Source organism: Thunnus thynnus, chromosome 6 (genome assembly GCF_963924715.1).
Source record: "Thunnus thynnus chromosome 6, fThuThy2.1, whole genome shotgun sequence".
NCBI lineage: Eukaryota > Metazoa > Chordata > Actinopteri > Scombriformes > Scombridae > Thunnus > Thunnus thynnus.
In genome coordinates, this window is record NC_089522.1 from 8,996,860 (window position 1) to 9,020,361 (window position 23,502).

At 40.1% G+C, this 23,502-nt stretch overlaps 1 protein-coding gene and 1 long non-coding RNA gene across 7 annotated transcripts in view; one reads left to right on the forward strand and one right to left on the reverse strand.

Moving 5' to 3' along the window:
* Positions 1-984: 984 nt before the first annotated feature.
* Positions 985-23,502, forward strand: part of ttll10 (tubulin tyrosine ligase-like family, member 10) — a 37,437-nt gene continuing 14,919 nt past the window's right edge. The window contains exon 1 of one of the 4 annotated variants that reach the window (XM_067591566.1): positions 985-1,174. In XM_067591566.1, coding sequence (XP_067447667.1) covers positions 1,078-1,174 — 97 coding nt within the window. In that variant the 5' untranslated portion in view covers positions 985-1,077. Of the gene's footprint in view, positions 1,175-23,022; positions 23,282-23,502 lie in introns of those variants that run through there. The other 3 variants (XM_067591568.1, XM_067591564.1, XM_067591570.1) reach the window with 3 other exon arrangements.
* On the reverse strand, positions 3,133-23,212 carry LOC137184158 (uncharacterized). Of its 3 annotated transcripts, none has more exons than XR_010928622.1 (7): positions 23,126-23,212; positions 22,967-23,046; positions 21,843-21,959; positions 18,294-18,369; positions 12,854-13,031; positions 12,481-12,576; positions 3,133-4,444 (listed from the first exon to the last, which is right to left on the reverse strand). It is a non-coding gene; the product is annotated as an uncharacterized lncRNA (long non-coding RNA). The 3 variants fall into 3 exon arrangements; XR_010928624.1 differs by lacking the exon at positions 3,133-4,444 and adding an exon at positions 9,611-11,180; XR_010928623.1 differs by lacking the exon at positions 18,294-18,369.

Genomic DNA, 23,502 nt, shown 5'->3' on the forward strand with positions numbered 1-23,502 from the left:
CCAAAAACTAATTGACACATAAGAAACCAGGGGCCAGGTAGTATTATTCCAGCATAAGAACGGGGGCCCAGTAATACATTTTTACCCTGAGGCCCCTAACCTGTTTATCAGATCCAACATGCAGCAGGAAGAAGTTAAAATATCTTAATGGTCAACATGTGTCCAGTTTAAAGGACCAAATGATTGCAGAAGTGTGTAGCCACACATATAATACAAAATACAACCTGAAAAGTCTAAATGCAAAGTTTGCTGTTTTCTCAGCATTTAACCGACAAAGAGACAAATGCTGGAGTGAAAAAGTATCAAATGTTTTCTGGGTAACCACATCATCATCATATTTTCCTCTAACTGGCTTTATCTAACAGATGTTTTTAAAAAAGCTACATATTTTGATGTTTTTTCTTCCATTAGAGTGTGTTTACTCCAAAATGTCAAATGTCTGTTTATTTAGTTGAGGCTCCAGACTCTCTGAGACGTCAGAAAAGTTTTCCTGTGAAGGAGAGGCAACTGCCAGTAAATACTCTAAAGAAAAGCCTTGATTTTGGCAAAGTTGCACGTAAAAAAGTCCTCTCCTCACCATGCCTCCCTTATACCTCATGCCCTCTAAGGAAAAAAAAGCCATAAATGAAAGCTAAAAATAGTAAATACGGAAGAAAAACGGGGAGTGTTGGTGGTGTGTGCGATAACCCAGGCAGTTGGCCCTCTTTGTGTCCAAGTGCCTCCCATTCACTGAGGGTAATTAGAAAATCTTCAGGGCAGGATCTGCTTGACTCTGCATGTGCGTGTGTGTGTGTGTATGTGTCTGTACCGTCGTGCTGTTGAGTGTGTGTTTAGCCTGTGCATAAGGAGGCTCGAGGCCCAACACTGTACCAGGCAAAGGTTTCCACCAAACTGCTCTTGCATAACTCAGTGAGTGATAACACCGGTGCATTCCTCTCACTACACATCACAGCTGCCAACATCTTCGCCTTGGTTTTTCCCACGTTTAAACCCAGTCTGTATCACCGCCCTGGATGAGCTGGAGAGTATAAGTTCCCCATTCTGAGCCGTTAAACAGGAGATAGGTGTTAAGGCGACATGTTTGAAGATATGCCTTCCCTGTCTGCCTGCTTTGTCTTGAAGAGGTGGAGACATTGGGTGATCTTCCAGGGCAGGAGGTCACATTCGTCAAGAGGTAGGTCAGCTGGGGTTAAAGCTGGAGGTGTTCCCACATCTATTCACTGTCTGTACCCAACCTGATGGGAAACACTGTGGAAATAGAGCAGGGAGGTTCGGCTCATGGGAAATGCACAGACAGGGGTTCTGTTTGGTAAAGTCATATTTTATCCTTTATATGCTGGTATGAAGTGTAGCTGGAGGTTTAGTGAAAAGTAGATCATGTGAGTGCATTTGCTGAATTCAAGCTGTTTTTATATGTCGTGGGATGTGTTTTGTGCTTTTTCATCTGCTGCACGGCTAACATGCAGGATGTTGATTCAGAGCCTCTTAAACGCCAGCCTCTTCCTGGACGATCAAAGATTAGACTAAATAAACACACCGCTGTGTGCAGTACAGTGGCCATAAAACACCAGCATCAGTCCAGGCCATTGTATACACTCTGCTTGCCAAAATGACACCTTCACCTGCACCCTCAACACTTCCTTAACCATCGACCGAGTAACAGCTGGTCTCCATGGCTCCTGCTCTCCCATAGGTTCTCATGGGACTGTGTTGCATCTAGTTGCTTCTTTATGATTGGCTGAAAGGATGAGGTGGACCTACTAGATTTGCGTCTGGAGACTGCAGTGTTGACAGAGCACCCAAATCCAAAGGGTGTGTTTGGATGGTTGTAAAACCTTGGTTGAGCTTTGAGAAAGCGAGTGTGTTAATGTGTAGCTCTCACACAGTGACAGAGAGGCTCAGATAATGTTTAGGCCTGTGGACTTTGATACCCATTTCTTCCTGATTCATACAAATGAATGAAATCTGCTGATCATTTACTTGCACAAATTCAGTCTTAGGGCAGGTTTCTGTGTCAGCACTGATGTGGGTTTTTTCCAGATTGGGGTGCCTGAGTATTCAGCTTCAACCACACTTTCATTACTACTACTAAGTACAATAATTTATCTGTAGGTCATAATAACCTTTACATTACATTGCACTGTTGATTATTATCAGAAGTTAAAGTTACTGCAGAGGAATAACTCATTTCTGTGTTCTATATATTTATGTTACACACTGAACCTGTCGCTCAGGCCTGGTGTTCACTATTAGTGACATGCAGTAATTGCACAATAGATTGTTATCAGTGTGGAGGGAAATTGGTTTCCTCTAAAATGTCTTCTCTACAGCACAGTTACAGTTGAGGAAGCTGTGCATTTCCTGCATGAAGAACAAAAACTACAGATGAAACCAAGTCATTAGCTTTAACTCTATAGTCAAGATCACATGCAGCACGTTCACTTAAACCATTCACTGAGTAAAACGTCCTTTTAGGATAACTTTGTTCTTTTTTTTAATTATTTAATTTTATTTCATCTTTAATCTTTATTTAATTATGCAGTCTCATTGAGATTAAGATCTTGTTTCCAAGAGAGACCTGAAAACAGGAACAGAAACATTCATAAGACATGACAACAATCAGCAAACAGAAACACACAAAAACACAATCGACAAAGAATTCATAAAATCATTTGCAAGAGTCATGAAAACATCAGATAATAAAGCTTTAAATCTCCAAGAGGAATGAAAGACTCAAGTTTGAGGGCAGTTTGCAGTTCATTCCAAATTAAAAGAAACCAGTTCTGCCAACATTAGTGTGAACATGAGGGGTATCTGAGGTTACGTAGTTACTGGATCATGTGCTGTAGTTATTTGATTTAAATGAGAGAGGAGATGTGAGGTAGTTTGGAAGCTTTATAGATGAATATCATGAGCCGGTTATTGTGAACATGATACAAACCTTTACTCATAAGTATCATTTGTTAGAGACTTTGCTTTTCTTGCTTTTTGAGATCTTTTTACTTGATATTCTTCTCCCTTGAAATAATTTTGTCCTTTGAGTGGGCAGTTTGAATATCTTGGTACCTCCCTGACCACCTCACTGCTTAGGTCAGATGTATATTTTGGCCGTAGTCATCAGCATTACTAAGAACAGTACATTTTTGTGAGCTATAAATCTTACTTAATTGCAACTTTTTTACATTGCTCAGCAGTAAATTACTGCCAACAGACAGTGATGGGAAACAAATGCTTTAATGATGGTTTTACATGCTGAAGTCCTGCAGAGACATTAACAGTAACAGTGAAAACTAAAAGCAGATTGTTAAAAGTATCTTTGGATGAAGCTGATTTATGTTCATTATGTAAAGAAACAAACACGATCTAGTTTGCTGCTGTCAGAGTAGAGTTAGATTCATCTTTAATGATTAAGCTTAATGAATTATTACAGCTGTTACTAATCAAAGGATACAACAAATAAAACTTGAACCAAGTGAATCCAGCAAATCAAATATTACTAAAGTCTGTGCCGTAAATATAGAAACAACAAGCAAACACTGATGTGCAGGATGTGTGTTTGAATGAGAAGCGTTCAGCCTGCTGCTGCTGCTGCATCTCCACAGACTGACGATTTTTCAGAACAGAAACATTGAGTTACATCTGATGATTTTGTGGACATTTTGGTTGTTTTTTTAGGGTTCAATGCTGAACAGACTTTTTCTTAAAAAGTGGATTAATGAGAGATGCTCCTTGTGGCAAATTTATCAGAAAAGTACACACCTCTCAAACTGGCCCTATTTGTGAAAGGACTATTTCAGGCATATAAAATGTCTCCCTTTTGTTATTTGAACATCAATAGTTTTTTAATGCATTAATTAGAAAATAGCACAGTAATTATCATAATCAAACAGATAAGTTTGACAGCTTCTACGTGCATCTTGCAACGTGTGCAGTCGGGCCGGAGGTGACTTTACAACAAAAACAGAAGCATAGTCACTGGAAAATCTGTTCTGACATGGTGGGTTTTTTTTTTCCAGTTAAGCTAATGATGCAGAGACTTCTGAGAAATGATGCTGTGTGGTAATTACACCAAGGTGTTGCTGTTTATTTAACAATTACATATTGATTTTTAAAAACCACTTCCACCTACATGTAACCAGATTAAATTTCAGTGATTGACTCCAACTTTTCTCTTCAAGGTGTCTGATTTAATCTACAGTACAGTTTTGTTTTTTTTAATCATAGCCTTCTGTCACACACAGAGGAAGTGGAGAGGTACAGTGCAGGTAAGGATGCTGGGTGGAGGAGGGCTGTGTTTCTACCTTGGTAACTGGCCCCAGCGGGTCGTCTCCTGGCTACATCTTCACCTGAACCCTGCCTCTCCAGAGAGCCTCCACATCACAAACACATCTTGCATCATTAGCAGGACCTGCTGTTACCCTGCAGCCAGACCCCATGATACACTCTGTGGGAGAGATCAGTCGTTACCCAACACACAGTAAATGTACTGTACATGTCAGGGCTTTATATCAAACAGTAAGACAGAAAGATGAACCTAGAAAGTTGCTACATAGTAAAATAGCATTGGTAGTGAGACACTGCATGAGACTGAGGACAAACTTTCATTCATTGCCATTATTTAACTCATTGTGTAATGGCCCCTTCTGCCTAAAAATGACCTTTCTGACCTACAGTATAGTATCTGTAGATCAAACAACCATGAAATCAGTGTCCACATGGCCAAATAAATCATCAATAGTATGGAGATACTCAGGCTGAGGTGGTTAGATGACACCTGAAAGAGGCTTCATTTATGTGACCAGAGTGAAGCTGTGTTCTGATTAATCTTTGGTTGCCTCTTATATATGTCACATAGCGCTTTCCCACCACAGGAACTATTCCAGGAACTCAGGAACTTTTCCAGGAACTCAGTGACTTTTTTTTAGGAACTCAGGGATTTTACCTGCATCTCAACTAGAGGAACCAGGATCTAGTTCCTCTGATAGTTCTTGCCCCCCCCCAAAAGTCCCTTCTGCAAAGGTAGTACTTCCTGATGGCCGAGGAACTATTTGGGCAGAATTTGCCGCATGATCGGTCAAACACAGGCCTCGAAGCTGCTACAACAAGAGCAGTATTCATTCAGACAGTGAGTGAGCGGACAGTGGATGACATTTAGTATCAATATTAGGACTAGGGGAGTATATTTCTTGTAATGCTTCCTGATGTTAAAAAACAAACTGATGTTGGTGATTTCCCATCAGTCACGCAACGGTAAACTACAAGAATGATATAACTGTGTTGATGTTTCATCATGAGTGAAAATTCTATGTTATTTCATCCGTTATTGGTCTATTTGTCAAATCTTCACGGTTGTTCAGATGTGGTGGAACGGCAAACAGGATTGTGCAAAAAGGACATTTAGTTCCTGATTTAGCTCCATGGACGTCTTAGTTTGTGGCACCATTTTGTTGGAAAGGTCCAGTTGTTACCAAAACTAACTGAATATTCCCATTTCTTGTCAGTTGAAGAGTGGGTAACTTCTAATGCAGCGGAAAAAATATGCTAATACTAACAGGCATTTATTGATTCTGGCAAATGACTGCATGTATAAATAATACTATATGAGTTTGACAGAGAGAGAAAAGCAGTAACATGTTTCCATGTCATTAGCAACTGCATAATTCCTTTCTGTGAATTTACACACAGCAACTGACTATTGACCCAAATGATTATCAGCTGCTGGATGATGTTTCCCTCTTAGAATAATTTCTGCCCTGAGGACGCTAAAAGCTTCATGTAATGGGCACTCACAACACACCTTTGGTTAAAACCATTCAACATTTTTCAAGCTTGGATGAATTCAACACACACATGAACTAAAGCATACTCCTCTAAAAATCATCGTCATTCCCCTTATGCTAATGCCTTAGTAAACACATTACACAGCAAGCTAATTACATGAGACCAAATAGAAAGTCTTTTGGAAGAAACAGGCAGGTGTGTTTGGAGATGGTATGCTATCATAGTTCCTCATAATGCCCTCAACTGAACACACACAAATCCTTTAAAGCTTGACAATACCAAATTTGGCCGTGAGGCAGGCGAGGTTGGCGTGCTATTATAAGTAGGGCACAATGAATGATGACCTTGAGGTCAGCATTTACGCTCATTTCCTAAACAAACTGCAACGTCTCGACCGTGAATGACTGAAACTTGACCCGGGCCAGCAGCTCTGCAGGTGTGTTTGACAGGTAGAGTCAAACTTAAGAGAGAGAGAGTATGTGTGTGTGTGACTGCACATGTAAGTTAAAGAAAGTGAGGATTTCCCTCTGATATATGCAGAACATATGTCTATAATAATGCAACATAAAAAGTCATGAAGTGTCAGATACTCTCATACATGATGGGAACATTGACACATTACATACTGTAGATTTAACTGTGAAGTAAACAGGAAACAAACAATTTCACACGCATGAGTCTTTATTCCTACAGTATAGGCACGTCCTTAGTTGTGGTACTTTGTAAGTGAGCCATGAAAATTTAAAAGTCTTTGGTGCATTTCTAAAATTCTTGCAAAATCAAAATGTGAATCAGTGCTACCTGCATGCAAATACATTAAAGAGGAGAAGGGTGACAAGATTACTTAAATAACTGTGTATAAGTCTCTCTGATACACCATGACTTATCATTACTGCTTCCCACCTAAGATGGTATTTGTATTTTATATGTATACCCTGCAATTAGCCTATATAGTGATAGAGTGAGGATTGATATGCAACAAGCACCATGTCTGCACTGTTCTTATTCTTTTGTCTATAGTAGATAAGACGGATTTGAAAAATCTCTCTCCATGAACCTTAATCACATATTCTCATTTTTTATATGCCAACTGTCCCACCTCCTGCACATGTAAAACCTGTTTTGTGAATTTTTGGCTATTTGTTTTCAAATTTCTGGCACCTGCACTCAGGTTTCTCAATTTAACACAGGTGGATGGAAACTTCACTTTCAGAAAATGGTGGCATGAATGACGGATAAATGTTTATAATGTCCACAATGAATGTCATTCAATAGCAATTGCCATGTGCCATGCAGAAAGTAGAATAACATTTATACAGTACAGTGCTGTGTAGAGACGGGTGTTTGCCTTCAACACCAACGTCTTTCTTTTTAAGACATTTTTCTTATTTAACTGATCAACCTCTTTGCTTGACATTAACCAATTGCTTTTAGCTCCTAACATGTACATTACTTTAGGTATAATACATTAACACTGAAGGAATAGCCTCTAACTTTTTTTGCAGATCTGTACAATATGAACATTGTGTCAGATAAGATCCTAGCGGCAACATCTCTCCCTGAACATGTATTTTGTTTATGATAAATAGATGCACAGGTGGGGTTATAGAATATGTATGGGTATTACTCCATTTATCTCTTTGCTTGTCACTGATGTCAGACTGATCACAGCGGCAGTTTGGCCTTAAACCAGCAGATGAGCCAAACAGGTGTGTTGTGGAATAAGATGCAGCAATAATTGGTATGCCTCACTCCGCTTCTCTATGGCAACTGCCCCATTGGAGATTATGGGATACGACCGCGCCATCCACACACACCATCCCGCCCTAAATCCTCCGGGGCCAATTACCTGCTGCTGGTGGCAGGCGGCAAGTCAGAGCACGGCTGTGGCTGCTAGACCGCTTGTGTGCACTCTGCTCCCTTGGTGATTCTCTGGCTTTGTGAAAAGAAATTATGCCTGTATCTCCTCACAACCAGGCAAAGACAAAAGTTCAATAGTCAGTTTTAAATATTTCAATGCAGAAAACACATAAAAAGTGATGTATTTCATATTTTCCTTATCTACTGTATGCTAACATAGTGAGTGGGCTTTGCTGCCCCGGTAGCGAGGCAGACAGGGAGCTAATTGGTGAGAGACTTGGTAGAAATCAGTGGTTGAGGGCTGATCAGTGTAATGAGGGGCCTTTAAACATCACACCTGGGCTAAGTCCTCCAATTTTCTCTAAGACAATGTAAATCTCTGTAATTATCCCATAGTCACCTGAGCAGAAGGGCAGGACAAGGAGACAGGTGGATAAAACAACAGAAAGGACTCAACAGACAGATGCTGCATATTGAGTGATAAGGCCTCTAATTCGGGAAAACCCACGAGAACAGCGGCTATTATTGGCTTTACATTGTGTCTATGACCTTTCAGAGACCATGGAAAGACTGTTATACATTATTCATCACTGATGAATATGTTATAACACACAGGATATTTTTCAAGATCAGTTTCATGGGCTGTCTGGTATACAAGGTGTCTATTTACTACACAACATGAAAAGTGTCAGCATACAGCCTCGTCAGAGTGCCCGTAATCACAGTGAAAAACATACTCAGTGGTGTTTTACTGGTTTATTAATTGTTGTCCGTTAGTCCTTTCATAGTTTGTATCTCCAGTGATCAAAATACCAAGTGAGGAGCGTTGACATAAACTCTTATTGAGTCCGTCTGCATGCACACACTATTCTGACTAATGGCTGTCATGCTGATTGAAGTTTTATAGAGGACAGCCTCTGAATATGCAATATGTAATGTCCTTATTGTGTGTGTGAAAGGGCAGGTTCACATTTTTTCAAGACTGTCCTAAAACAATAGTCAAGTGCCCAAATAAACAATGACACATGTTGTTCTTGCTGTAATCATTCCTCCTGTTCATACTGACCATCAGAAGATCCCTTCATAATGCACTAACAAGTGATGGGGGATAAAATCCACAATCTATGAAAAAATAAATCTAATATGTATATATATATATATATAGAGAGAGAGAGAGAGAGAGACAAAAAAAGGAATCATAAAAGTAAAACAAATACAGTACAGCCTGAACCATATCATATCATTCCTTTAACGCCACCCACACCAACCCTTCCCTCAGACTCCTCCAGGCAAAACAATACAAACTACTGCTAATAAATAGTAAGAATTCATGTCACATTAACAATTCACACTGATAGTTCACAACAGAAAGTGATCAAATAACAGAAACACAACATTAGAAAAAACAAAAACAAAGGACAAGAAGACAATAAATGAACAAAAAGAAAAAGTTTTAAAATGTTTATTTGAAGCTAATGTGAGGCTTCAGTCGTCTAAACGAGTCAAATCAAGTCGATGTCTTTCAAAGTTACAGTCTTTTCAGTGCTAAATTCTCTCTTTTTGTTATGATCCTTCCACTGCAGATGAACAGGAAAACACTGTCCATGAAGACAGTTACTTTCTTTTTACTAAAAACACTGTAACTGTGAAAGATATTCACTTTATTTGACCACGTCAGACGGCTGAAGCCTCATATAAGCTTCAGATAAACTTTTAAATCCATTTTTGCATAAAATGAGGACTGTGGATTTTGTCTCACATCACTTACATACTTACAGATTTGGAAGGAATATTCTAATATCCAGTATGAAAAGGAGGAATGATAACAGTGAACAAGACCTGTTTCAGTGTTCATGTGGGTACCTGACTGTTATCTACCCTTTACAACCCAAAATTTTCCTGATACTATATCAAAGAGGCAGAGGTTGAATGATACAAGTTAAACATGCCCAGTAGCTGGGCTGTAGGACTCCAGTCACTCTTGGTCTTGAGACTTTATAATGTTTCTGACATGTCCTGCTCTTGTCGGTGTTGTGACTTTGCTCTTTGCTCTTGACTGAGACCTTTTTTTTCCTGCCCAGTGTCTCTCGCTGTTCTCATAGCAGCTGCTCTGTTGTCAGTCAACTGTCAGTTTCCCACAGAGACATAATATTTTTAATATCACCTGCACTGCTCTACACTGTCATTTACATAAAAGTCTTTGCCATGTAACAAACAAGCATCCTCATTTTATTCGTGTACTTTGATGCACAAAGGTGCAGAAAGATATCATACTTTAATAGTTGGCTTGTAACTTTGTGCAAGTGTTTCCCTTTGAATATAATTGTATTTGTTTTTCTCAGAGTTTAAATGATAGTTTAAGCAAATCATGTAAGCAAAATTATGTTTTTTCTTGTTTCCATCACACTTCAAAATGTTCTCAATCAAAGTATTACTGAGTGATTGAAGTTATATCACAGGTGACTGAATATGAACAACTGTAAGACAACATTATGAAGAATATTGAATGTGCATTGTTTGGTCTTTTGGATTTGGACTCTAGTTAAGTGGTCTAGACTTACAGCCCCGTCCAGCACATATCCAGGTTTATTCTGAACTACATATCATTAAAATATGAGACATTTCAATAGTGCAATATTAATATGCACGAGTACTGAACCTGTTTAAATACAATTTCAGTATTTTAGGTGTATAACTGAACAATTTGGTTGAATGTGAGATTATCTCAAGAACATATATTACAGTATCTTGACCCATTTAGCTCAATTAAAGTAATGAATACCTCACATTACTGCCAACCAATATTCCAACTGATACCACAGTGTTTTACATATTTAAGTCTGTTTCCTTCTCTCCCTGATTACCTAGTTTCAGTTTATTTCAGTACTGTATAATGTAATACACTATGATGTAATAAACTATACTGATAGATGCACAAGATAAAAAGAAATAAACAAAACAAGGAAGCACAAGTTTGGTGTGGTTCCTTATAATTAGGTAATACTTTTGAGAGACTGATTGGAAAGTCTGACTACATTACAGCACAAGAACAATGTAACTTTGACAAAATCAGGTGAAAAAAGGTCATGGGTGATGATGTTACATAATGATCGAGTCATGCCTTCACTTCCTGATGGTCACATCGTGTAGTATGATACAGTGTGGTGCCAGAGATCAAGTATGTCCAAGTTTAATGATTAATTCATAGTTATGTTTAAGATTAAACTCACAATCGCTAATGTTTTTTAGGAGACTAAGCGTGCCCTCAAGGTCACCTTGTATGTGTATTGTGATTCTCACTTGGCTATGCACCATAAAAGCTCCATCATGACTACAGTTGAAGGCCTGAGGGGAGATACATGTCCAGTTTTACTAGTCACCTTGGATACTGATTGCAGATTAGTGAAGGGCTACATGGAAATGTTCTGCAACCGCAAACAAGGAAAGATGAAACAAACATGAGTCATTGTTTTCCTTTTCTCAGTTGACAAGCTGTGACATGGCTCCAGACTGTGAACCACACGTCTGCTGTCAGATCACTGTAAAGACAAATGCATGCAAACCGCTGCTGTTCAATAGCTTATTAACTCATTTAAAGATAATAATTTTCTTTCAGTTTTTTTTATATAGGTCTCATCTCATCTTTCAATCTGCAGGACATCTGGTCCTGTAAGTACATCCAGTACACAGACCAAATCAGGGTTACAGTGTATCAGTGAAGACATAAAATAGTAACTAAAGGGAAATATCATAAATCACAAGCCATATTGCAAAATAGAAAAAAAAATCCTTTATACAAGGAAAAATATGCAGGAAACACATCATTTTAGGGTGTTGTTTCTTGATATTTCTGAGCATGTGTCTGAAAGTAGATGTGTTTGCTTCTGTGTGTTTGTGGCTGTTGGGTCAGTGCTGCTGATGGATGTCCTTACATCCTGCCTTGCGTGACCAACCAGCCAGATAGCCATCAGTACCCAAATAAGTTCAGGTCAGGCCCCTGTGCTTCACTCCAAACCTCATTTGGTATGCAAATGAAAAGCCTGAACAAAGCAAACCTTTCAGAGAAGAGCAATTTACTAACTGCTCCCTTTGAAGAGACTGAGCTTCACTCAGGGTTGACTTGGTGAAAGACAGAAAAAGCTAATATGTTACTTAAACATATTAACAAGTGTAAATGTGGTAGTCAGAAAAGATCAGCAAACTATGTTAAGTAACATTCAATCAGCTAAAGAATTGTGACTTTGGAAGAAGCATTTTATCTGAAGTTGCTGCTTTCTTTTCATTTTCAGATTTTTTTTGGGAGTCTGCAGTCTGGATACATGTTTTCTGGGGAGAAAAGATAACCAGTCAGCATGAATCAGCTCATTATCCTCAGTACAATTTGTCCTGGGGCTTAGCACGGAATGACGTATAACTTTACTGCCATAACTATCTTAGATATTTAAGGTAAAACTGATTGATTGGTGGATAATGTGTGATTTTACTGTACTTTGGGTCAATATTTCACAGACTGCTGTTTGTTTAGGGTTTACAGATTCAAACAATCGCCTTCTTCCATCTTTGCCAACGTAGTTCTGCAGCAACCTGTGCCACGCCCCTGCTGAAACAGGATACGACTCTGGCATTGTGCTCATTGTTGAGAGACTAATCCCGACAATTACACCTCGAGACCGAAAGTGGCTGCCTTGCCCAGCATCCAGCCAAGCCCTGGCCAGCCTTTGGATTAGGCTCCTGTTTGCCCTTAGGGGCCAGGAGCCCCACCAGCCTCTTGCCGCTGCTCCCCCACCTCCCACAAACTGACCTCAAACTACTGGTGTGTCTTTCTCAAGTTTTACTCACCTGCACTTTGTTCACCTGTCATTCCCGCTGTAACTCAGCCAGGTTATTGTTGGGACAAAAAAGGTGTGTGGACACAAAGGGAGGTAGAGGGAAGGCCTGGGAGCAAAGGGCAGGTATTTCAGGTTATGGCAGATGTATACAGCTGAGAAGTAGGCAAAGGTTTAACTGATAAAACCTCACAGATGCATGTTTTTGAAAACTTGCCCCCACAGTATGTCGGGCCTCATGATTTATCTTTCTGTGCTCCGACAGGATGGGTGTGTTTGGCAGTTGGGGATGATGGTTTAGCTGTTGTCTGTGTTGTAATAGGAACAGAGGAGGTCGTTCCCACAGAAGCTTGAGCTGACATCATAAAAAACACACAACAAGGTACCTGGGGGATGATGGGGAGGGTAGAGGTGAGCGAACCGGTGAGGTGGGAGTCGGAGGGTGGGAGAGTGGTGGGGTGGGGGGGAGGTTTCGTCTCAACCACCATTGGCCAAAGACAGCATGGGGGACACACCTGTGAGCGCCAGAGGCTAAGGAGATTGGCTGCGACCTGAAAATTACACCTGTGGGGGAAAAGGGGAGGAGGGGGGTCAGGCTACATGTAAACCAAGCCCTTTACAAATTCTGTCTCTGTCTTCTTGAGGAGCTTAACCGCCTAACACCGCCGATGAGAGCTCCTGGAAAAAAACAAGTTCTGCTCGGGCAGCAGGAAGAGAGCTGACGCGCTTCAAACTGGTTGGTTTTGTTCCGGGGTTTGGCTCTTCCTCCGACTCTACGGCTGCATCTACCTGAAAGGGACAGCTTTTTTTTCTTTTCCTAACCGCCGCTCCAGAGGTCGACTGTCCTTCAGCAAGAGCAGGAAAGAGGAAGACTAGCCAACGAGGCATCAAGAGCCCTCATACAATGATGCCTCTTGTCTTGGGTTTCTGGCTCGGTGACCACACCTGGGAAGGACTGGGTAAATTCACGAATGTGATCCCTTCTTTGTCTTCATTCTCCATCTTTTAAGACTTGAGCTGTCGTCATAACCTGTTGCTCAGAGACGGCATAGTTAAAACTTTGCGGACATTTGTTCATCGGCTAAGATCAGGAAATGTGCGGCAAACAAATTAGGTCATCGTACGAAGCCCTCGGCGATTGTGTGCTGATATAGGAGGGTCTAGGTAGTTTCGATGGGAAGCGAAAATAATGCGTATCAAATTCCAGCTCCATTTAACCAGAAAGAAAGAAGAGGAAACAATAGAAGCCAACGCTCATTCCTAAACTGGATAGACCAGTTGGGGCAGGTAAAGGCAAACTGCCAGACTTGTCAAAGGATATGAAGACAGAGGCTGACTCCGTCTTTTAGAGCGTAAAATGTTCTTTACAAGGAGACATCCACCAAACAACGGTATGAAACAGCTTTACAAATTGATAACCTAATAGCAATAGCTGATTAGTTTGAACATTTTATTGTTAAGAGATAATTCAGAACTCATTTGGCAACTTTTCTCTACAACCTGTTGAACTGTAAATCCCTGGTTAACTTTTGAGATTGAGAGTTTTTGCCGCCTCTTTGGTTTTTCTTCTTTAAGCTAGAGATTTGATTGAACAATGCCTGTTTCATGTGCTTTTGAAAAGAAAAGAAAAAAAAAAAGAGGCTGTTATGAAGTGGATGGGTGTCGGACGTAAAATGTCTGCTCATCCGTTTTCCTTGCCTCAGAGGTTTGTCTGCAAGTTGGGACAGACAGCGGCGTTGGACTTATTAGAGCAGAGTATTTCCACTGGAGAGAGGGTATACATTATTATGTTTTCTACGGTGCTCCTAAGACATTTTTAAGCAGATGAGTACCGTGGAAGTCGGAGAAGGAGAAGAGAAAATGGAGGGAAAATGTCGACCGTATACTGTACAGCGGTGGCTGCAGAGCGAGGTGGAGGATTGTGATTGGGCGAAAGAGAAACATTTGTTCATTTCTTTCATATGCCTGAATAGCTGCAAGTCACATGAGTGCTAGTTGCTCTGCCAGTGTGTGGCAACAGGGCGGGAAGCGCAGGGTAGAATTTCAACAGAAAGTGAGATTTAATAACTGGGAGGTCAGATGAAATGGTGGACTGATTTTTACATTGTTTGTTCTAGTTTGAGTCACTGTATTGAACTGTAGGGGAACTATAGGTCTTATCACCTCATGGGGTGAGAGGTTAAGTTAAGGCTGCGGTTTGATTCAGCTGATAGGGTGAGTGACACTGCATTATGGGCCGGGGCCATTTTAAAAAGTTAATGCTATGCTAATGTTTGAAGAATGCGGATTACCTTTTTTCATCCAGAAGCCATGATGAAGGATTAGCTAATATGATTTAAGATATTTTCCCCTTTAACAGATGCAATTTTACATTTTGTGCCTTCTTTAACATAGCAATAATAATTTTAACTTTTAAATTTTTTACAAATTTTACCGGTTTATATAATATACTAATATTCAGAACATAAAACAAAAGTAACCTGTCAGTAAGGAAGAGGGGTGGACAGGTAGCTAGATTAAAATATGTAAAAAGGATTAAGTAGAAAAGGAAAAGTCCCTTTTGATAATCAAATTTGTTGAATATTTTAGTCCTTATTTGAAAGATTCAAAACAGAAAGGTGAAAGGATGCTGAGTGAGGGGGGAGGAGCAACCAGCTCTAAAATGACATATGTAAATCTAGTCCAACATTAACTTTGCATTTAAAAACACATCCAAGTAGCTTTAGTTGCATGGAGTATCACGGCCTAAATACTGCTGTTACCTGGCTGCTCCTCAGTAGTCTGAAGGCCCAGTTAGGTGACGCTGAGATAAGGTCCGGACTTAAATAAGGTTTTGGGTTTCCCTGCCATTGTTTTCTCACAAAGACAGCAACTATTGATTAAGGGCCAGGCCAGTTTACCTATCGGGCTGTTCGCTTCACAGCGGAGTCACATTCCAGCACAGAGGGCAGAGTTACCTGATCACGCCTCACTTCCAACAGGCAAAAAGCGTGGGCAGCCGTAAGCGGTTAAGACTCCCACTGCACAGAGCACCAGGTACAACAATGGGAAAAACTGCAGTATATAGCCATGGCTAGGAGCAGCAGAGGAAGTATTTGGACATACAGAGGACAAACTGAGAGGAGGTTTGTTGGACGTAGGAGTTGGCTAGATATTTCAAAAGGTAACATAGGACATGATCTACTTTGATCAGGTCCTGTTATTCTCTTGGTCTTGTTTCTACGAGCTTGAATTTTCCGGGCTAATCTTTTTTCACTCTTTCTCTCTCTCCCTCTTTTCTTCCTCAGAGGGCCTGCAGCACTGGTTTATAATGCTGATGATTAACTAAATAGAGTCTGGGAGAGCAGGTCTGCTTGGCTTTCTCATTTCATGGGGCCTGACTGACTGGGAGGAAGACGGCGCGTTCTCAGGCAGCGGGCTGGAAATTCAAGATCTTTTTTCTCTTTCTTTTTCAGCCCCCTCCCTCCAAACGTGCTCACTTACTTTGGTTTTGTTACATTCTTTCCTTGGGGTACCTTTCATGACGGTAAGGTTACAGGTGCATTCTCCATTTTCCTTCTCCACCTTCTTTCCCTGAACTTTTCCCTCCCTTATACTCGCTTTTCTTTCTCTCTCTCTCTCTCTCCCTCCCCCTCTCTCCCTTGTGCTCTACTTTTGCACTGCTTGCAGATGACTGGAAACCTTTTCTTTCTTAATGAACACGATAATGTCTCACCTTTTTGTTTGGGTTTCTGTGCTGAGAGAAATTCCTTGTTCTTTCTAAAGGATTAAAAAAATTGCTTTATATATCAGGACAAGAGCAAAAAGGCGAACTCTCCTTTGCTAACCATTGATATACTGTATATCTATTGACTGTAGGTTCAAAGTATAATGACTAGATAATGGATAAAATACTTCTTTAGTGTTTAATGGTTAAGTGGGAGGATAATTACATATTCTTAAAATGGCAGCACGGGGTGTGAGGATTTCATGCGGTGTACCTGTGAATGATCCACCTTATTCAGTAAACGAGGGCTGTTTCAGTGACCTTCTGCATACACGGCGTCGGCTCAGGTCGAGCCGAGCAGCATTCCATCAGCCTTTCATCACTCAGCAAACACAAAGACAACAGCTTGAGAGGTCCACCAACGGAAAACAGAAAAAAAAAGGGCCTTCTCCTTTCCTCTATTTCATAAAACATCTGTTGAAATGGACTTGACAACACTGCTCTATTAGAGCCAGATCAGTATGTTGCAACATAAAAACACTATTCCCGTCTGCCGGGTTGTGACGTGGAGCAGAATCAACTCCCCGAGGCTGACGTGCTTTTCACTCGATGGTATTTTTGAGCGTATATGCAGCGTGCGGTATTTGAAATTAGTAACTGCCATGTATTGTGTGAAAAGCAGCCCTCCCATCCTTGCCGTGCCGTAGATTTAGACTAGTCGGAACAGGTTTGGGCAATCATTAACAACTACTGTGGCCCAGTCTTCTGTGACAGCGAGTTTGAGCTGAAAACCCTGACCACAACAAGGGCTCAGCAATAATACTATAGAGAGGTGGTCTCCAAATACGGACTTCCCCACTCCTATTTACAATGCTATTTCTGGACCATACATGGTTCACTTTTTAAATATGATAAATATGTTGATGTTTGGGCTGTGTTTTGTGACACTTATTTAACGCTTATGTACACATTTCCCTCCATCATAAAGGTTGAGTTCCCCTTTTTTTTCTCTCTGACAACCGTATGAAAGATTAGGTTGTGTATTGTTCGCACACACATCTGCTTTAACAGATGTCACATTCATTCACTCATTGGCTTTTAATAACCTTGCAAAGATATCGCATAATGTTCTATCCAAACCTTTATATCACTGAGTGCTGTACGCTATAGGAGTTTAGTTATGAGATGTTCTGTGTTTGGGTGATTATCTCCATCTTACGAGGCAGCATTGGATATCATCACTTTCTCTAATACTGCCTGGTAATGATGATGATAGTCATCTGCTGACTGCAATCAGACAAACCATTTTAGCAATGTTAGCAGCAACGTGCACCTGGCTTGGCTCAAAGACGTGAGCAGCAACAGAAATGGCTCTCAGGATCCATCTTACCTGACAGTGCTGGATTGTACAACTGTTGTTCTAACACTGTCTGGTAACGATGTTTTCTGGGTGACTGAAAACCTGCGGTGACTTTAAAACCAAAGATGTTAATGACTGCTGAAACCCTCTTTGATGCTGTCATTGATGGATTAACCTGAAAGGCAAAGTTGGCTCAGTATTTTGAGGTAGTATAACTGGAACATGTGTCACTTCCTCCTCAGAAGTTAATTTAAATAGTTGTGCGTCTTTTACTATATATTTGTCTGTATAGATGCCCCTGGCTATGAGGATAGTCAAAAATAAAAAGGAAGAGCGGCACAGATGACGTACAGTGCTGACAGATGGGGAATCCGTTTGTATAAAAGCACATAAACATTTATGTCTGAGCGTTTCATTTTCAAAACTGTTAGAGACGACTAGTGTTGAAGGATTCCTGTTGGGAACGACAAAGAGTAGATCTTTTATGCAGTAATGGTCCTAAAGGTCAGCTATTGTGTTTTTTACTTCTTAACTTACTTCCCTGTAAAAAGAAAAAGGAAAAAAAAAAAAAAAACTTTTATGGCAACCCCACCCCACCCAAGTTAAAGAATAGCAGTCAGTTGATGGTTCCACCGGTCCTGCAGGGCCTTATTTCCTTGTTCCCTCCCCTAAACAGCGTTGGTCTTTGTGTTGTATGGCAGTGATTGGTTGGACTTGCCTTACCTGCGTGGCACATCCTGAAACTGACACATGAGCTCACCTGAGAGAGCTTTACTGGTAAAAAACTGAGCTACACATGCTGTGGCCTCCTCCCAGCTCCTGAAGGCTTTTTATCCCTAAAAAGACAATCAAATGATACCTTAGAGCCGACGCAAATTAAACTGTATTGTGTTAGTTATGCTAAAATGTAAAACGTGTGCCGTCAACTTTAAAGCAGAGCTGAGCTGTCTGAAGAAGTTTTCATCAATGTCTGGACAGAAATGTGAATTTAATGGGTGAAGCCTTCAAACAGATATCAGAAACAAAGGGAAATAATAGTCATAGAGCGAGCACAAACTAGTGTTTGTTTAAGGAGGGAGAATTACCCCGCAAATATTGAGCCGCACCTTTATTTGCCCACCCAGCTCCATTATCCAAACCACAGAAACATGAAATAGCCTTTTTTTTCCCCCCCTTCAGTCACCCCTCTTCTTTGTGTTGCCGTCACATATTTGTGTATTGATGTAATAAGGTAGAAAGATTGGAGCAGAAAGAGTTTACCAAGCTTACTTTGCTTCTCTCCTTTGTCTGTTTACTCGTGGCTTTTATCCTCTCTCAGCATGCTTGGCCAATTTAAATATATTAACGAATGAAAACTACAGTGTAGCGTGTTACAGAATCTGTAATTGCAACCAAAAGAGGAACTGCTCATTTCAACCTGTTTCTGCTACACTGCTCTGTTTCCTCCGGCTCTCTTCTTCCTCTTTGCACAGGTGAAAGCTCAGAGGTCATCCTTCCAGCCTGTTGATAGGCGTCTTACCAGACATGGTTAGATGTAATTATTGGTGTCTAATACTGTCTGGTAATGCCGTCCATTAAATGGCATTACCTTCCGCTCTCTTACTTCTCCTCTCTCGCTCTCGTGCATCTGACATGCAGTGTATTGACAAAGGGCAGTCCAGGAAAGCATGTTAACATATTTATAGTTGTGGCAGATGGTGATGAATGATGATGACTATGGAACTATGATCCTCGCACTGGAAGATTGATTGATTTCTTGGGGTTTCTTCCATGTGACTTGAGTCAGAGTTTCTCCATTGAGCAGCTGTCCAGGATGCAAAGTGTTGTACTTATAGTAGGAGCTTCTTTTTTTGATGAATGCTGTGCTGTAAATCTGCTTTTAGCAGGAATGTTAATGTGAATGCCATGAAAAAAAAAAAAAAAAAAACGTATTATAAAAAAATGCTTTTATCTGTTGAAAGATCTGTTTTCTTCCTCTTAATGTAATAACTGTAATAACTGCATTCCTTCTGGGAACTTGGCTTTTCTCCAGGTACAGTAGAACAATGCGCACAGTTTCTGAAACTTCATTATCTATGACTAACTTTGTACATAACTACGTTTATCATGATGTGATGTTATGTAATGTAAAAGAAAAAAAATAAATAAAATGGGATCAAATTTGAAATGTCTCTGAAGTTTTTCTAAATTCACAAGCACATTTTCAGAATCTTTTTTTTTTTTTTTCTTAATACAATTTATTCAGATGTCTTATGTGCTGGCCCTTTGTAGCAGTTTCTCTGGTCATTGTGAACTCGTCCCTCAGCCAGACCGGAATGCCAAGCCCCAGTCAGGTGTGGATCAGGTTACCACTGAACAGAGCTTCTTTTTAAATGCCTCAATTTACCCATGAAGTCCCCCCATCAGCTAAGGCCTCATTGTGTCCCGCTCTATGGCAGTACACAGTAGGCCAGCTTGATAAACTGAGAAGCACAAGGTGTGTTTTCACTGCCAGGACTCAGGCGACTAAACTTACAGTAGACTACTTTTGCCCACATTTGGTTACATTTGCAGACTTAAAGGGGAGAGTGTTTTTTTTTTTGTTTTTTTTGTTGTCGTCTCCACTGCTCTCCTTCTATCTATCTCTCACAGCAACACACACACACACACAAAGCCAACAGCATGGCTGCGGTGTTTAATTAGGCCTGTTAGCTCAGGGTTTCAGTTGGCTGGTTAAACTCAGCTCTGATTTTATCAGTTGGAACACAAACACAAAAACCATTTAGCCGTTTAGCATAACAGGCCCCAGGCTTCATTGATCTCCCAAGCTGGGGAGGCTCACACTCAAGCATTTTCACATTCAGTTTCAAGAAATGACCAGATAGAGAACAAACTTTTCAGTCAGACAAACATTACATCTCTTACAGTAATATTCCTGACATAATGTTAATATTAATGTACAGTCAAATCAAGCAATCTGCCCTTTAGCCATATGAAAATGAGCTTATTAGCATTCTTAGCCTGTTTCATGTCAGCCAGCCATTAGCCAGCTGTCTTTTTTTCTCCTTTCTAATATAATATTGTTCTTAATTATTCACAAACTGTGTGATTCATGGGTGATTAAAATGGTGTCATATAACAGCTTACACAAATACAGAATCAAACCCTGAGAAGAAGGTGACAAAAGCCAATTTAATCATTAATCTCTGTGCACCGTTCACAGCAGAGTCACCTTTCACAGGACTGTGATCAAAAGACACAAAATGGCATCTGCTTACCAGAAACTACAATGCTGAAAATTAATTTGGCGGAGTCTGTGTGTGTATAGGCCTCTGCAAAACACTATAAAACACTATTATGAGACTGTGTTTAAATGATAAATGTTCATAAAACTATGTTTGTAGTATGTTGTCTGTAGTTTAAGTCAGCAATATAGTTTTCTGAATGCTGATGTAGACAAGTATATCCATGCTAAAACTACTAATACCACACTTTAAATAATGAAATTAACTATTACTGTTATCATTATTATTCCCTTTAAATACATATCTATGTATCTATCTATCTTGTTTAATGACCAGTTGGGGGGGCGGGTCAGAGTGGAAGTTTGAGGTTCGTTTCTGTTTTATGACGAAGAACATGACCTGTCATCATGAGAATATTTACACTGTACAATGTCTACAAAAAGATTTTTGAAAATGGAATTTACCAAAAAAGAAGTAAACTTGGTGCCATAAAAATCAAAAATAAGAAAAAGTGATCTTTTTTTGTGTGATGCAAAACAGATGAGAATATTGTTTTACATTTTTATTCGAGGTTCTCATGCGTTAGTTAAAGTGATGACATGTATGTCTTTATATGATCTGTGATTTAAAAAAAATAAAATAGTTTTACTCCACATTTTTCTCCAGTTTTCCTGTTATGTCTTGACTCTTTACAACAACCAGAAGGCAAACACAGACCGGTAGATGTAGCCCACTGGATGACTTATTTTACTTTTTACTGGAATTTAAAGGATTTTTAAAAATGTTGACCCAATATGCAAACCCCTCAAATATTAACTATTACTAAAAAAAAACAAACAGGATGGCATATATTGTTTGATAATAAAGACATCTGACCGAAAATATGTTAAGAAATTGCTTCACTAGAAAACATATTAGTCTACTTCCATAAATTATCCTGTAAGTAATCTGTCAACCCCTGTGGGTCTCGGCTTGTTCCCAGGTTATTGTTTACTTTGCGATGACATAACTTACAATGCAGCGAAGAAAGACGCTGAAGTTAAACAGTACAGTAACAGCAGTAATTGTAATTAGTTACTTCCCACCTTGGTGACCTCACTCCACTGAATCACATTCCTGACTGGCAGGAAGCCTGTAGAGGATTCCTGCGCTGGTCTGTGCATGCTTGGTGCTGTCAGACCAGATTCCTGCACCGCTGCTGGCTGTAGATGAAGAAGCAAGAATCACTTCGCTAAGTTTCAGCTAGGTTTGCCACTGAGGCAGAACAGCGGCACAGCAGAGGATAAACAGTTGTGACATACCTACGAGTGTGCTGATGATTTAACTGAGGAGCTGTCACGCACTCAAAGAGGAGTAAGGTCAAAGAGGTCGTCAAAGAGTAGTGGAATAGATTAATGCTTAGTAGCATTGTCGGACTTAAATATTTTATCATGTGGGAAAATTTGTCCTCCACATTTGTCCCATCCTAATTATTTAGGAGCAGCCACAACCCAGTGCCTAAGTACCAACTTCAAGACCAAGGCCAGTGCCTCGGTTAAGGACACAGGAAGAGGCATCTTCAAGCACCACTGCAGTCTGTGTCCTGTATTAAACTTAGATGATGTACGTCCAACACTTCACTTACACGTGTATGTATATGCCAGATAAAGAAAAATGGCATATGATTATCAATTCCCTGTATACACTTATGTGGAGCTGGCATGCCGGTCTATTGCAGATAACCAAAATACTATTTTACTTCTTTAAGTATGTAGGAAATGTCAGGTCAGTCCGCCCCTGCTGGACTTTTCAGTTTCCCCATATTTTTTTTCATTCATCTCCTATCTCTAGTACATATTGTAAATGATGTTTTCAGATATTTGACCATCCATGATGCTTCCTTGCCAAAAGTTGCTCCCTTAACATTGAAACTGGACATGTTTACTGACATTCATCTCAAATAAAAAAAGGTGGACTGCTAACATATTTAACACTGCTGGGACTGTTACTACAGGACTGCCAGGTAGCATTTTAACATTTGGAAAGACAGTATTAGCAAAAACAATTTAACTTACTGTTCTTGGGAAGGCTCAAAACATTGCAGAGACAGCACAGTAGTATTCACATACAAAGCTGGGTCAAGCAGCAACTACCAACTGTTAGCAGTAACAGCTTATTTGAGCAACTGTGGCCACAGCAAATAATGCAGTATGTTACAGAAACTACTCACTCAGTAGTCACCTGCTGTCCTGTTAGCACTGGTTGTTTCTTTTTTCTTCTTAAAACTCACACACCTACACTGCCTCTGTCCTGGTTTTTGGAGAGGAGTAAAAAAAACAAGCACCCACACTGATGATAAAACATAAAATAAATAAGTAAAGTGGCCTACCTGAAATGAGGGACAACCAATAACATAAAAATGACAGCTGCAGCACTAGCATTTTCAGACTTCAGGCTCCACTTTGACGCCATCCATCAGCAAGACAAGCCGCAGCAGTTTATATACCGAGGAAAGTCAAATCTTTGGCAGTTTTGCCTCCTGCAGGTAATGCTACATGTGAATTGGTGAGTTTGTAATTGAACTGCTCCACATCTTAAATCAATGTTCATAGTTAAACTCTTATTGTGTATGCTAGCTTAGATCTAGCAGTCTGTATGTTTCATTTCCTGTGCGATACGCTGTGGCTCCCCCAAACATACTGATACTTATAAACCACACGAAGAGAAATGATTGTTAGGTTGTATGTTTCATGGTAGATTTTTACA